The sequence below is a fragment of the Sinocyclocheilus grahami genome, unplaced genomic scaffold, assembly GCF_001515645.1.
Source record: "Sinocyclocheilus grahami isolate Dianchi unplaced genomic scaffold, SAMN03320097.WGS_v1.1 scaffold1345.1, whole genome shotgun sequence".
In the NCBI taxonomy this organism is placed as follows: Eukaryota; Metazoa; Chordata; class Actinopteri; order Cypriniformes; family Cyprinidae; genus Sinocyclocheilus; species Sinocyclocheilus grahami.
Window position 1 is genome coordinate 297,260 of NW_015506524.1, and position 16,040 is coordinate 313,299.

Consider the following 16,040-nt stretch of genomic DNA (forward strand, 5'->3'; position numbering starts at 1 on the left):
ATCTATCTATCTATCTATCTATCTATCTATCTATCTATCTATCTATCTATCTATCTATCTATCTATCTATCCACCAATCCACCCACCCGTCCATCCATCTATAAACCCACCCATCAACACACCCATCCATCCTATTTCTATCTTTCATCCATCCATCATTCATAAACCCACCCACCTATCTATCTTTCATCCATCAATCCAGTATCAATCTATCTTTCCATGCATCCATCCTACATTTATCTTTTCATTCATTCATCTTTCCATCCATCCTATATCTCTTTCCATCCATCATCTGTCTTTCCATCCATCCATCCTATACCCATCTCTCTTTCCATTCATGAATCCACCCACCAACATACCCAACCATCCATCCATCCATCCATCCATCCTATATCTATCTTTCCATCTATCCATCTATCTATCTATCCATCCCATCCGTCCAACCCCATCTTGGATATATGAAACCTACCCTCCTATCTATCTTTCAATCCATCCTATATCTATCTATCTATCTATCTATCTATCTATCTATCTATCTATCTATCTATCTATCTATCTATCTATCTATCTATCTATCTGTCCTAACATCCATCTTTACAACAATCCATCATCTATTGTTCCATCTATCCATCCTATATCTGCATTTCCATCCATACATCAATCTTTCCATCCATTCATCCATCCTACATCTATCCGTCTTTCCATCCATCCATTCTATATCCATCTACGATGCCATAGAAGAACCTTTTTGTCTAAATGGTTCCATAAAGAACCTTTAACATCTGAAGAACCTTTCTGTTTCACAAAAGGTTCTTTGTGGCGAAAGAAGGTTCTTCAGATTACAAAAAGGTAAGAAAGAGATGGTTCTTTAAAGAACCTTTGACTGAATAGAACCAAAAATGGTTCTTCTATGGCATCGCTTGAAGAACCTTTTGAAGCACCTTTATTTTTAAGAGCTTTCAATCTTTCAATCCATCCTATATCTATCTATCTATCTATCTATCTATCTTTCAATCCATCCTATATCTATCTATCTATCTATCTATCTATCTATCTATCTATCTATCTATCTATCTATCTATCTATCTATCTATCTATCTATCTGTCCTAACATCCATCTTTACAACAATCCATCATCTATTGTTCCATCTATCCATCCTATATCTGCATTTCCATCCATACATCAATCTTTCCATCCATTCATCCATCCTACATCTATCCGTCTTTCCATCCATCCATTCTATATCCATCTACGATGCCATAGAAGAACCTTTTTGTCTAAATGGTTCCATAAAGAACCTTTAACATCTGAAGAACCTTTCTGTTTCACAAAAGGTTCTTTGTGGCGAAAGAAGGTTCTTCAGATTACAAAAAGGTAAGAAAGAGATGGTTCTTTAAAGAACCTTTGACTGAATAGAACCAAAAATGGTTCTTCTATGGCATCGCTTGAAGAACCTTTTGAAGCACCTTTATTTTTAAGAGTGTATCTTTACATCCATCCATGCATTCTACATCTATCTTTATATCCATCCAGACACTTTTCAAAAGACTAACCTAGGAAAAAAGGAGGAAAAGATCAATGTTTGATCAAATATATTCAATATGTTTTATTTAAAGGCAAGTCCTTATGATCTAATGAATCTTATTAGAAGCAAAGCAACATCTTTGATCATGTTTTAATGCATGTTGACTTATTCCTTTGAAGATCTCTCTCAGGACTCAAAAACTCTGTCCTCTCCTCTTGCTGGACCACGGATAAATCTTTCAGACGCATCAGCGCAAGCTGAAACAGAGAGACCACCCTCCAGATCATCCACACCTCCTGCACTTACAGCTGACGGCCTCTTTCACTCAGGAATGATGTGTCTTACAGGTAAACCCCCCCCAATATCTCATTTGAATCCAAATTAAAATCACATGCATTTTTATGCCTTGAAACTGTAGACATCTGGTGTTCTGTCATTTGGTTGTCAGCAAAAGAAAACGATCTAACTGATCTAGCTATATATAATGTCTATTTTTCAAAAAAAATTTAAGTATATTTTAAATGTAAATTTTAATTTTAAATTATATAATTAAAACATAATATATAAAATATAGTCTTTAAATTATTTAAAATTAAACTAATGAAAAAAATTTAAAGTAAATGTATAATTTTGTATTTTAAATTATGAATTTAAATGTAATAAATAAATAAATTTGAATGTATATTCTTGAAATTATATATTTAAAATTAAAAATAAGTGTAAATTTTCTATATATAAAAAATGCACTATATAATATATTGTGTTGGGGCCAGTGAGAATGTTAATTATTGGCCTAGCAAAGCAAGCAGAAACAAATCCTTACTGTTGAGCAATGAAAACTATAGACTAAGAACCCCATGAATAGCATCCCTTTCTTCTCCAATAACATGTTTTTGGAACGAGCCCATGTTGTGTTTTCTATTGAAATTCAATGTCTATATACTGTACAAGGCAAGCGAAAACAGATGATCCCAGACTGCAGTAATGAAAGCATTAGCCACTTTGTCATGGTCTGTCCGTCTGACCTCATCTGCCTCCTGCAGGGGGCCAGGACCGTTCAGGCCGAGCAGTGGTGGAGATTTATGGAGATCATCAGGTCTGGGCTTCTGCACCCATTTCAAGCCAGGAGATCTGCAAACTACTGCTGTACTTTCACACCATCACCAGGTACAACAACTGCCTTACAAACACACCAGAGATGTTCACTGCTGAAAGACTGATGTATGTTATTTTTAGGAAAGAAAAAGATCTAGGGATGACGGTGGTGTTTAATGCACGGAAGAAGCCACCACATCCAAAGATCACCAAAGCTCTCCTCACGCTCCAGGTGTGTGTGTGTGTGTTTGGGTTAAAACTGCAGCTTGAAAACCTCTTTCGGCACTAAATCTTGAGCGTTTGTCCACAGGAGCTCGATCCTCATGCTGTGCATTGGGTTCTGCTGCTGCTGAATAAGGACAACAGCCACAGTCATGAGAAAAGGCCCGGCGTTACGGTCAGGAGAGCTGAGAACTGCACACATACACCTGGCTTCACTGCTTTTCTGTATAATATTGTTGTGCATGCAAATCTCTAACAGACTTTGATCTTCTCAACCCTCTGCAGATGGAAACTGTGACATCACTTAAGGCTCTGTATAAAATAGTGGATGCCAGTCAGCTGACTGCGGCTCTACACGGATCCTTCCAGTACAATCACTGTGACTGGCTACAGATCCATCAGGTACATTATTGGGCAAGCAATCTGATCCCTACCAGCATTATTAATAAAATAAATATTTTTAATAAATATATATATAATTATTATTTTTTTATTAATTTAAATTTGTACCATATTATATTAATACATATTACATATTAAATTGTTCTATTTTAAAATAATTTTTTAATATTTAATAATAATCGTATTATATTATAAATTTGATTATACTATTGTTATTATTATTATATTTAAATTTTATATTATAAATATAACTTTATATTATGAATGATATTATTATATTATTTTATATTCTCAATTATATTATTATATTAAATAATACAAGATTATAATTGATCATATATTACTATATATTTAAAAATATATACTATAATATTTAATAGTACAATGTTGATGTTTATTTATTCATATATTTTTATATCTTGATTTATTATTATATTTAATAATATTTCATTCAATTACAATGAAACATTTTACAATTATAAATTTTTATGTTACAGAAACTGTATCCATTTGTGTCAGATCTTCAGGAGGCATCTGCTCTGCTATCAGGAGCCATAAAGAAACTGGAAGGTGTTCATAAGATCGACACAGTGCAGGTAATTAAACATTTTTCTCTGCTCTTGTTCTGTCTTAAACCAACCTCCCACCTCCAATCAAAATTATTTATAAATAAAAGCATGCTGTTCTTATGTAAAGATGATGCACAGACCTCTATGAATATGTAAAATGGCATCGTGTGTGAATCAGGATGTGCAGCAGTGCATTGAGGAGCAGGGAGCTCTAATGAAGGATGTGCTGGAAGACGCACGATTGGTCAGATTGCAAAGGGGAGGCGGAGCCATGCTGGCGAGGCTGAGGAGGGAAACTGAAGTGAGGTCACCAGACTGTGAAAAAAGCCGGTAAACACCAACATGTCAGCTTCAAACACATTCTACTGATCTTACAGATAATACTGAAGGGACATGATACAGTAAATCATCTGTGTTTTCCCGCAGTGAGGTGATCGACACAGTCACACACCTGTACAACACCATGGAGGAGCAGGTGCACATCCTGGCCAGGAAGTCCAATATGTCCCTGCAGCACCTGGACTTCCTGTTACAGCTCAGAGAGATGGAGTCCAGGTTTGCAAAGGTAGAGAGCTGTAAGCAAAAGACAATTAAAAAAGTTTGAAATAATTTTTGTTAAAATAGGTTTTACTTGTACTTTAAAGACAAAACGTCTGAGGCTTTGAAAGAAGTCTCTTCTGCTCACCAAGGCTGCATTTATTTGACCAAAAATACAGTAAAAACAGGAATATTGTGAAATATTATTACAATTTAAAATAACAGTTTTCTATGTTAATATATTAAAAACTGTAATTTATTTCTGTGATGCGCAGCTGAATTTTCAGCATCATTCCTCCAGTCTTCAGTGTCACATGATCCTCCAGAAATCATTCTAATATGCTGATTTGCTGCTCAAGAAACATTTTTGCTTCATATTTTTGTGAAAACCGTGTTACGTGTTTTTTTAGGATTCTTTGAAAAATAGAAACTTGAAAAGAACAGCATTTATTTATTAAAGAAAACGTTTGTAACATAAATATCTTTCCTGTTACTTTTGATAAATGTATTATAATATTATTGTATTACAGATCATATTTATTATTATATAAATATTTATACAATATTATTATTATTATTATATTTGAATTAACAAATTATTTATAAATAATAACAATTATTTTCTATTACATTTAATGGTATAATATTATAATTGATTGTATATTAAATGTAATTATATTTAAAAAATAACATTGTAATATTTATTATAAAATATTACAGTACAAATGTCCTTACTGTTTTACATGAGTCTTTGCTGAATAAAAGCATTAATTTCTAACAACAACAACAAAAATCTGACCCCAGACTTTTGAACTCTAGTATACATTGGTCTTTTGCATTCAGATGCACTGAGTTCAGAAAGCGTATCTCTCTGTAGATTAAGGACTGGTTTGACACAGAAGGAGAAACGCGGCTCCTGCAGGCTGAATCTGTGGAAGACTGCAGTGAACGAATCCAGCAAACACTGCAGAGTTTCAAAGCTTTTCTCTCCGAAGCAAACGTAAGTGAAAGTGAAGGAAATTTATGGTGAGCCACTACATAAGTGACTTCAAATATGTAAAGATTGAACCTCAACTTTGGCATCAAAATCATTAAGTGGCAAAAAATCTGTAGTGTTTAACCTTGTGGCAAAAGTTATCTTGTAACATGTTTCTGGTTCAATATCAGGAGCGAAAGCATCAGGCGATGATGCTGGTGTCAGATGCGGAGAGCGTTCAGGGGCCGAACTATCCCGAGACGGAGGTGTTTCACAGGATGGTGTCTGCATTTAAATCCAGTCTGGCTGACTTTGTGTCGCGGGCCGAGCGCTGCTGTGAAGAGCTGGGCATGATGGTGTACATCTGCCACTTCTGCGAGAGGGTATGGCTTATACTTTAAAGGGGTCATGAACTGCCTTTGTTTTTTATTTTGTACTGTTCTCTAAGGTCCACTTATGTTATCAAGATTTGTACTTCAAAAAACATCATAATTTAGAAGTAATAAGCTATTTTCTGTCCAGTTTTTAACCCCCCTCTTCAGAACGCTCTGTTTGAGTAGCTGTGGAGGATTGTAGACTCAGAAGTTAAATCCCACTGCTGTGATTGGCTAACAGTTGTGTATGTTTGACAGCGTACATTCCTCATAGATGGACGCTGCTGTGATTTAGGTTAAAAACGCATAAATAACTCAATACATATCAAACGATCTGTAAAAAAGACACGACGCAAACAGTTACTCACACTTGTGTTGCGACATTACTGTCGGATCCAATATAGTCGGCACAGCATCGTCTTTTAGTTTCAATCTTTGTGAAAATCCCATGTTGAATTGTGCCTTGTTTGTAAACGAATCCACGGTAAAATGAAGTGAACAAAGGACCGAGTTCTTAGTGACCTGGTCTGGAACTTCATTAAAAATAAAGTTAATTCACTCACTTTCCTAACGTTGTGATGGAAGCAGCGATGTAGAATCGGTGGGCGGGGCTAAACAGGCAGCGCTGTAGAATCGGTGGGCGGGGCTAAACAGGCAGCGATGTAGAATCGGTGGGCGGGGCTAAACAGGCAGCGATGCAGAATCGGTGGGCGGGGCTAAACAGGCAATGATGAAGAATCAGTGGGCGGGGCTAAACAGGCAGCGATGTAGAATCGGTGGGCGGGGCTAAACAGGCAGCGATGTAGAATCGGTAGGCGGGGCTAAACAGGCAGTGATGTAAAAGCAGGCGTTGATCTACTTCTGCAGAGGCGGTGCTTATCCACACTATTACATCATAGAGTAGAACATTCCACAAGCTGTGGTTTTGGCTGACTGGCTTCAATATAAGCTGTTTTTAGAGTAACGGCAAAGTTTAGAGTTCTGAAACTTACAGGATGTTTTTATAGTACAATGACCTCTTATATGTCAAAAGATCAAGAGAATTTTGGTTTCCCAGTTCATGACCCCTGTAAATACACCAATTCACAACATTCTTATAACTTATGATCAATGAGTGATTATTGACACCCTACAACTCAGGACGTAATCAGAAATCGATTTTAGCTGCGCTCATGTACATACAATCATTCCTATGAGACTTGAAGGCAAAGAAATACAGCTGTTCAGTCTTTTGAGGTCAGTTTGATATGATTCTCTTTCAGAATTTAAGACTACGAACTGAACAACTCTATAGTCTCCTTATTTAGTGAAACACTGATAATATAAATCATGAAATCATGCTGCCACCTAGTGGAGGGTTATATGCTATAACTAGTCAAGAAGCATAAACTTGCCTTCCTTCAATAATTACATTTGGTCATTTCAGCAGTTCAAGTTATCTTATTTTTTATCCATTTTTTATTTAGGACCCTTTCTTAACTAGAAAGAACATGGCTCCTCAGATTTTCAGCCAAATGGATTTTGAATTCAACTTCCATAAGACCAAAAAATTTATATTTTTTGATTTTGTTGAAATTAGTTCCATGATTACCTTAAGAAAATTAACCATAGTTTTATTATGGTAAACATGTAGTAACAATGTTTTTGGTGTATTAATTACCAGTTTCACTGCAAATACCCTGGTTAAACTATGGTTAGTGTAGCAAAACCGTGGTTCATTTGTGGTCACCATGGTTTAACTATAGTAGGCATGTTTTTTGTTTTTTTTAAATGGTCAATTTCTCGTAAGAGATGTGTTGACATTATTGGGCAACACATTTTTGTCAACATAATCCTCCCTATGTATGAACAAAATCATAATTGTTTTCAGGCATCAGCCGTGGCCAGCGACTGCAGCCGATTTTTAGAACAGGAGCAACACTGCAGTTCTCCAGATGAGGAGCGCTGGACACATCTTCACGCTTACCTGCAGAGATTAGACGAGTTTTCTCCCGAGCACTTCCAGGACGTGAGAGCGCAGGCCAGTTCCAGCTCCAGAGCTCTGCAGGTGTGGAACCCTGCCTGGATCCACTGCCAGGAGGTCCGGCGACAGCTGGAGGAGAGACTGGCGCTTCTGGAAGGAGCTCAAACCGCCGCTGGACGTCACTCTGATTGGCCCGAGGTCGTTCCAGGTCAGGATTCACGAAAGTCCATACAAGATAGGGCTGTGTGGTATGACATGGAAGCTTGAAAAAAATAAAATAAAAATGTAAATTGAATAAAAATGTAATTAAAATGGTAATTGCGACATTTTATTTCATAATTCATACTTTTTTTAACTCGTAATTGTGATTTTTTTTCTTTATATTGTGTTTACATCATGCAAACCTGAATTTTTCCTAACTGCAAGTTATAAACTCATAATTACAACTTTCCTCTCCAAATTGTGTTTACGTCATGTATTACATCAGAAATTTTCTCCAAATTCTGAGTTTACATTATGTACTTCACACCTTGTTCCTCAGAACTGCAAGTTATTAACCTGCGATTGCAACTTTTTTCCTCTAAATTCTGCGTTTACATTCTGTAATTCTGACCTTTTTTCTTAGAAATGAGTTATAAACTTGCAATTGCAATAGTTTTCTCCAAATTGTAGGTTTACATCATGTAATTCTGACTTTTTCCCTCAGAATTGAAAGTTCTAAACGTGCAATTGTGACTTTTTAATAACTTTACATTATGAAATTGTGAATTTTTTCTCTGAATTCTGAGTTTATATCATGTAATTCTGAAATGTTTCCTCAGAATTAAGAGTTTTAAAAAAAAATCAGAATTGTGACTTTTTCCTCAGAACTCAGAGATCACATCTTGCAGGGTTTTTTTTGTGACATAATTGTGACTTTTTATGTCTCAGTTAAGACTTCTTTCTCGCAATTGCAAGTTTATATATCAAAATTTGGAATTTAAAAAGTAGGCTAATGGCAATAGGGTAAATAAACTCTCTTCATTCTGACAGAATTTTTTTTTTCTTTAGAAAAGAACAGTATTTATATCATATTTTACCTCTGATACACCACTATGTCCAACTGTCTTTGGGCGCGCACACGGCGTCCGGTGCGTGAGGCATGTACGCGCGGGAAGTGATCTCTCGCGCGTATACGTCACTCATTGTTTACACAGTGCATTTTTTACTCTCATAGATTTTGTTACCATTGCCATGCATTATACGACTGATAGACTGCAACGGTTAAAGTTAAAAATCATCAAATGTGTTCTACTGAAGAAACAAAGTCACCCACATCTTGGATACCCTGTGAGTAAGCAGATAAACATCACATTTTCATTTTTGGGTGAACTATCCCTTTAATATCTTCAGTCATTTAGTTTCTCAAGCAAATGTAGCTTGATTTAAGTTTAGATATTTGTACTGGAAAACAAGGAAAACAAGGGGGAAAAAATTAGGAAAAGGATGGATCTAGATATTTACTTGAGAAGTAAAATGACTTAAGACATTAAGTCTTATTTTCCATAAAAATTATCAAAATGATCAAATAAAGCAATAAGCCCCATGGTTTACAGTGACTTTATAACTGCAAAGGTGCATCGTTAGCCACGACGGGAAGCGGAACTTTTATAAAACGGTTATTCCATATACGTAGTAAGGTTTCACAAAATAAAACAGAGCAAATTAAGTGTAATGATATAAATAAAAACAGTATTCTTCCACCAAACAATGTAGCTCCTCAGAAACAGTTGTGGCTCCAACAAAGTGTTTGCCGAGCAAGTAAAGCAAGTAAACAAAGGTGTATGTTTGTAGAGTAATTTACAACAGCTTCGAACGCGGCTAAACCAATCAGAATCAAGGACCGGAACTCTCCGTTTTATAAATGTTGTTTGTATGTTCTGTATCATGAGTCAAGAATGTTTAGATATTTGTAAAGGAAAACAAGAAAAAAAATACTAAAAATAATTTTTGCAGTGTATTGTGAAATAACATTCTGGTCACATCACCCACCCCAGTACAAGAGGAGCATGGGATTGTGCCCGAGCTGTCGGAGAGCAGGGCGAGTCGGGCGAGAGACAGCATTCACGGCACCGTCACCTGCTTCAACTTCAGATCCAACCACAAAACCCGGAAAGAGGCCAAAACAACTCAGACTGGGAAGGAAATTCCTGCAGACTGCAGCCAGAGAGGCAAAAACGTTGGCAGAAAAGCATCCCAAGAGCAGAAACCCGTCACAGGCTCGAGTGCGGTGGGCTGCCAGTGGTTTCCTTGGCACAACGCAGCCAGCAGAACCAACAGCAAGGGACCCGGGCTCCACATCACAGAGCCCGTCTTCTGCCAGAACTCTCGCCACGGCAGCTTCTGCTCTGAGACGGTCTGTGAAGAGACGGAGGGCGCTAGAGACGTCTCCGTGTTCACAGACAGCTGGAGAACTGATGGAGAAAACATTGCATCCAGCCCAGAAAGCCCAAACAGAAGCATGTGAGTTACACTGTGTCCTTGTGCCCACTGTAGAGACTTAAAGACAACAGGAAATTAGAACGGCTACGGTTTACTTGACTTAAAGAGTTTCTGGTTTAATTATGAACGATTCAACAGTGGGCATTATTCTAAAAGATGAAAACATTTTACTTTTATAATCTTTAATCAAAATGTAACACTTTTTCTCTGCTTTTGAAACACGTTTCACAGTATAGTCAGGTTTATCCAGAATTGTGGATTTTTTTTTATTCATTTAAATCATTAAAAATAAATGTAAAAATTAATAAAACTGTGTAATAATTCAATTGAAATTAAAGTGAATGCATATTTTTTTAATGCATTTCATGTTGTCTTTAAATATACAGATAAATCACTGCGAGTTGAAACTACTTACCTTGAAGATGCACTTTGCATTCTAGCGATTAATATCACTCAAAAGTTTGGAGTCAGTAAGATTTATTTATGTTTTTGATAAACAGCAAGGCTGCATTTATGTGACCCTTTTAAGTGCTTTCTCTGTCAATATATTGTAAAATATAATTTATTCCTGTGATCAAATCTGTATTTTCAGCATCATTACTCCAGTCTTCAGTGTCACATGATCTTCAGAAATCATTCTAACATGCTCATTTGCTGCTCCAGAAACATTTCTGATTATTATCAATGTTGAAAACAGTTGTGCTGCACAATATTTTTGTGGAAACTGATACATTTTATTTTTCATGATTCTGTGATGAATAGAAAGTTCAAAAGAACAGCACGAAATAGAAATCTTCTGTAAAATTAAAAATGTATTTAGTGTAATGTCTTTACTTTTGACCAATTTAATGCATCCTTGCTGAATAAAACTATTAATATTTTTATTTTATTTATTTTTTTATTAATCTTACAGACTCCAAACATTTGAACAGTAGTGTATAACAGGGGGGAAAAAACAAGTCTCAATATTTTTCATGCTATTTCTTTCTCTGTCCAAAAGCTTACACTGATGTCAGAAAGGTAAAGTTACAGTAAAGAGTAAATAGAGGATTGTAAAAGTGGCAGTACCATGTTAAAGTAGTGGTTTCACTACAATTGTAATACAAAAGGTAAACATAATAAGCATAATAATAGATTTCTATAATAATATAATAATTTCTAAAGTAATATTTCCATGGTGATACTTTTCTGAAGTGAAGGCCGTCACAGCTGATATTTCATTATCGATTATTATTATTATAGAAATACTCTTATCTTTATTTCCCTGCAGGAAGCTTCATCGCATCATGGAGGAGCTCCTGCTGACGGAGGTGGAGTACGTCCGCTCTCTCTGCTACATCTTGACTCACTACTTCCCCCTGCTGTCCCGGCCGGACGTCCCGCAGGATCTTCGCGGTCAGCGCGGACGCATCTTCGGTAACCTGGAGAAGCTGTACGACTTCCACTGCCAGCACTTCCAGCAGGAACTGGAGGCCTGTCAGGCAGAACCGCTCGGAGTCGGACGCTGTTTCCTCAATCACGTGAGACAGCACTGTGTTTCGATCATAATCATGCTTTCCGCTTTCATTTTCATCAGAATATCATTTTAACCTTGTACAAATATCTATTAAAACAGAGAGAGAGTTTTGGACTTTACGCCCTTTACAGCAAGAACAAACCCCAGTCTGACGCTCTAATCCAACATCACAGATACTTCAAGGTGAGGAGCCTACAGTTTGTTATACAAAAACATGCATATAAATAAAATACAATTATATTATAGTATATTTTATATTATAATATAGTTTACATTTATGTATTTTTATTTAAATATTATTTAAATGTTAATATATTTAAAATATATATTTCTATAATGTATTATATAATTTATATATTTAAAATATGTTTATTAAAAATATATATTCAAATAAAATACATGGAAAATATAAATATATTTTATATATAAAAATCCTACAATTATTTCTGCATCTGTTGCTATTTCTTCTGAGTTTAATTGAAGTGAATGGGAATGAAATCAAGCCTCTTTTCGTCCAGCGTAAGCAGATGGAGTTGGGTGACAGCATGGATCTCTCGTCGTACCTGCTGAAGCCGGTCCAGAGGATCAGTAAATACAGTCTGCTGCTGCAGGAGATCCTGGACGAATGTGTGCCGGATCAGAGCGGAGAACGAGAGGAGATCCAGGCGGCTCTAGAGGTTGTGCGATTCCAGCTGCGGCACGGGAACGACCTGCTCACTATGGACGCCATCCGTGACTGTGATGTTAGTGGCAAAGCTACAAGATGAATGTTGAATAATCTGTTTAAAAACAAATAAATAAATTGGTCACCATATAGTCATATTTTTTTCTTTGGAACACAAATTTTTGTCTTTTTCTCACAGATCTGAAACTGGCTTTCCAGTTTTTCCATAAATTGAAAATTTTTTGTCATTATGTTTCTTCAGCTGAATCTGAACGAGCAGGGCCAACTGATCCGGCAGGATGAATTCTGGGTAATTTTCCGCAAGAAACGTTCCCTCCGACGAGTGTTTCTCTTCCAAGACGTCATCCTCTTCACCAAGACCAAAAAAAACGACTGTGGAGATGATGTGTACGTTTACAAAATGTCTATCAAGGTATGTGTGTGAGAATATTAATGTTTCTATTCATCAGAGGATCCTGAAAAATCAAATCTATCACGGTTTCCACATAAATAAGAAGCAGCACAACTGTTTCAAACATTGATAATAATAAAAAAAAAAATCTTGAGCATGCAAATCAGCATATTAGAATTATTTCTGAAGGATCGTGTGACACTGAAGACTGGAGTAATGATGCTGAAAATGCAGCTTTGATCACATGAATAAATTATAGTATACTATATATTCAAATAGAAAACACTTATTTTGGGTTGTAATAATATTTCACAAAATCTATCACGGTTTCCACATAAATAAGAAGCAGCACAACTGTTTCAAACATTGATAATAATAAAAAAAAAAATCTTGAGCATGCAAATCAGCATATTAGAATTATTTCTGAAGGATCGTGTGACACTGAAGACTGGAGTAATGATGCTGAAAATGCAGCTTTGATCACATGAATAAATTATAGTATACTATATATTCAAATAGAAAACACTTATTTTGGGTTGTAATAATATTTCACAATATTACTGTTTTTACTGGAGTTTTGGTCAAATAAATGCAGCCTTTGTGAACAGAAGAGACTTCTTTCGAAAACATTTGAAGAAATTAAGACCCTTACAGACCAAAACATTTTTGAACAGTAGTGTATAATAAAACTTGCATATCAAAAAATGCATATCACTAAAAAAAAAAATTTAAATCATACTGACCCCAAATATATATTTGATCTTCACGTTTTCCCTGGTAATCAAACCCATTCATTCAGAGTCAAAACTTACAGAAAACCTTGCAAACAGTCAATAGTCATTTTCTTTTTTCAAATACAGTTATGCTTAAATATTATGTGTTTGTTTAAATTGCACACTTTTTATTTCATTTAAAGTTTGCTTAATGTTTCTCTGTAGACCTGTGAGATAGGAATGACCCACTCTTGCGGGGTGAGCGGCCGCAGTTTTGAGATCTGGTTCAGGAGGAGACGCTCCCAGGACACTTACATCCTACAGGCCGAGACACGGGACGTCAAAGAGGCCTGGACCAGAGACCTGGAGCACATACTGTGGGAACAAGCGCTGAAGAGCAGAGGTCAGAGCATAATACAACAATATATATATATATATAAATATATATATTAAATTAGGCATTTATAGGCAAAGTTTAAATGGTTAGAGGTTACTGTACATGTTGTTTGTGCTTGTATGTGTTTGTAGATCTACAGGACTTGTTGATGTTTGTGTTTCAGAGCTGAGGAGACAGGAGAGGTTGTTCATGGGAATGGGTTGGAAACCTTTTTCCGACATTCAACCTAGAAACGACGCCGTGAATGGTGACGTCACAGGAAGAGGTATTTATCAGCCAATCACAGGCTGACAATTTGCATGCATATAACTGATCTCATGGTATAAACTCAAGGGCGTAGGAACAGTTTGAAAAATATCCTGAAATGCCAGTTATTCTAGTGTATTTACTATGAAAATTAAATTAAAGAATGCATAGTTTTATCAAAGATGACTTCTCTTCTGTTGTCTTTTTTCATCAGGTAGTTTATTTTCTGTCAGAGTCTTGGCACACAAACTTTACCAGGTGTGGCTTGGGTCATGAATATTAATTATATTGGGATTTTACGCCAACTAATCTGCAACTAATTTGCTGAAAGGCAGATAATAGTTAGTGAATGCTAGCTCTAATATGGTTACTGCTTAACACTTGCGCATTTGTTCAACCCAGTCCCAGGCTGACAGAAGCTTCTGCTGGATCTTAAAGAGATCAAATAAATAACCAAAAAATAAAAATTCTGTCATTTACTGACCCTCATGTCATTCCAAACCTGTATGACCTTCTTCTGTGGAACAAAAAAGATATTTGGAAGAATGTTGTTAACTAAACAGTTTTGGGTCCCATTGACTTATAGATGATATACGTATATACTACTGCATGTCCATGAAAAATACTCTACAAGTCAATGGGACCCAAAACTGTTGTGTTACCAACAGCCTTCATGAGTGAATGATTACAGAATTGTTTAATTTTTTGGGTGAACGATCTCTTTAAATCTGTCATTTTACACAGCAACTCTTCACAATTTAATTTAATCCACGCTGCAGCCCAAAAAAAAAACTATGGAAGCCTGTTTCTGCCACAGGAGAAAAAAAGGTATTTAGGACTTTTTTTTCTCACAATAATGACTTATTTTCTCGCAATACTGAGGAAAAATAGCAGAATTGCGATTCACAATGACCTTTTTTATCCTTTGTCAGAAACAAGCTTTCATAAAAATCATCCTTCCTCAAATGCAGACTAATTATGATTATCTTCTAAATGTGAGAACATACAGTATAATAGTTGCTACGCCCCTGAAAAAATTGCCTCTTTTGTAGCTGCTTTAATTTTATTTGACAAAGTAAAGCCCCTTTCAGTCATTACCTGAATTTTCCATTACTTTTCTTCTGACAGAAGTTGTAGGAATACTGAAAAGACCCAACCCCTTGGTGTCTAGCCTTCAAAGGGGCGTGGCTTTGCCACGGCCAGATTCGATTGGCTCTGGCAGCAGCACATCAACCGCAGGCAGCCACTCATCATCCTCGTCTGGGAGGGGCTCCATGTCACCCAGCGTTTTCCAAGGAAAATACGGTAGTAAAAACTCCTACTGGAAAATTAATTGTCTCTGTATAATAAAGGAAAGGCCTGAATAATATACTGTAACATCTCTCTCTGTCCTTTCTTTACAGATTCCTCTACTGAGAACGCAGGTTTGTTTAGCTGTGCGGATCATAATTGCCCCACAAGAAGAAGAGCGTCTGTGTCATCACTGCTTCACCCCAGACCTTCAGCGTGTCAGTCGTCTCCCGCTCATGTTCTTCACTACGGCTCACCTGCCCTGTCCAGGAAGATGCTCAGTCCACAAACAGATGCTCACGGCTCTCTCAAGGTTGAGACATAAACACACGTCAGTTCAAAACCCTGTGAGCTGCCTTTCTAGGCAACATTTCCAGGCAAAGCAATGCTGACTTAAAAGATACCACTTTAAAAAAGCCAGAAAAATGAAGTACATTGTACTGTGTTAGGGCAATACACTGCACTCAGAAACATTGTTTTTTCCCCCCATGCACGGGTCAATTTGAAGATTTTGGGCTATTTGTTTCAGACACGTGGAAAGAAAAATTCCAAAATACACTTTTAAGTGTTTATGTTGACACTTAAAATGAGCAAAAACTAGGGTTTGAGACATAGCTTGATACTGATATTCCATAAGGAAAATAATTAGTTCAGACT

At 36.3% G+C, this 16,040-nt stretch overlaps 1 protein-coding gene across 1 annotated transcript in view; it reads left to right on the top strand.

Annotated features, from left to right (window-relative positions):
• Positions 1-16,040, top strand: part of LOC107569440 (pleckstrin homology domain-containing family G member 4B-like) — a 48,620-nt gene extending 32,580 nt beyond the window's left edge. Inside the window, exons 4-23 of the mRNA XM_016255541.1 lie at positions 1,706-1,873; positions 2,570-2,693; positions 2,763-2,853; positions 2,932-3,018; positions 3,129-3,245; positions 3,743-3,841; positions 3,993-4,144; positions 4,241-4,379; positions 5,229-5,351; positions 5,519-5,710; positions 7,572-7,872; positions 9,701-10,166; positions 11,416-11,665; positions 11,761-11,844; positions 12,180-12,404; positions 12,588-12,758; positions 13,676-13,853; positions 14,011-14,112; positions 15,222-15,398; positions 15,497-16,040. Coding sequence (XP_016111027.1) covers positions 1,706-1,873; positions 2,570-2,693; positions 2,763-2,853; positions 2,932-3,018; positions 3,129-3,245; positions 3,743-3,841; positions 3,993-4,144; positions 4,241-4,379; positions 5,229-5,351; positions 5,519-5,710; positions 7,572-7,872; positions 9,701-10,166; positions 11,416-11,665; positions 11,761-11,844; positions 12,180-12,404; positions 12,588-12,758; positions 13,676-13,853; positions 14,011-14,112; positions 15,222-15,398; positions 15,497-15,708 — 3,458 coding nt within the window. The 3' untranslated portion in view covers positions 15,709-16,040. The remainder of the gene's footprint in view (positions 1-1,705; positions 1,874-2,569; positions 2,694-2,762; positions 2,854-2,931; positions 3,019-3,128; positions 3,246-3,742; positions 3,842-3,992; positions 4,145-4,240; positions 4,380-5,228; positions 5,352-5,518; positions 5,711-7,571; positions 7,873-9,700; positions 10,167-11,415; positions 11,666-11,760; positions 11,845-12,179; positions 12,405-12,587; positions 12,759-13,675; positions 13,854-14,010; positions 14,113-15,221; positions 15,399-15,496) is intronic.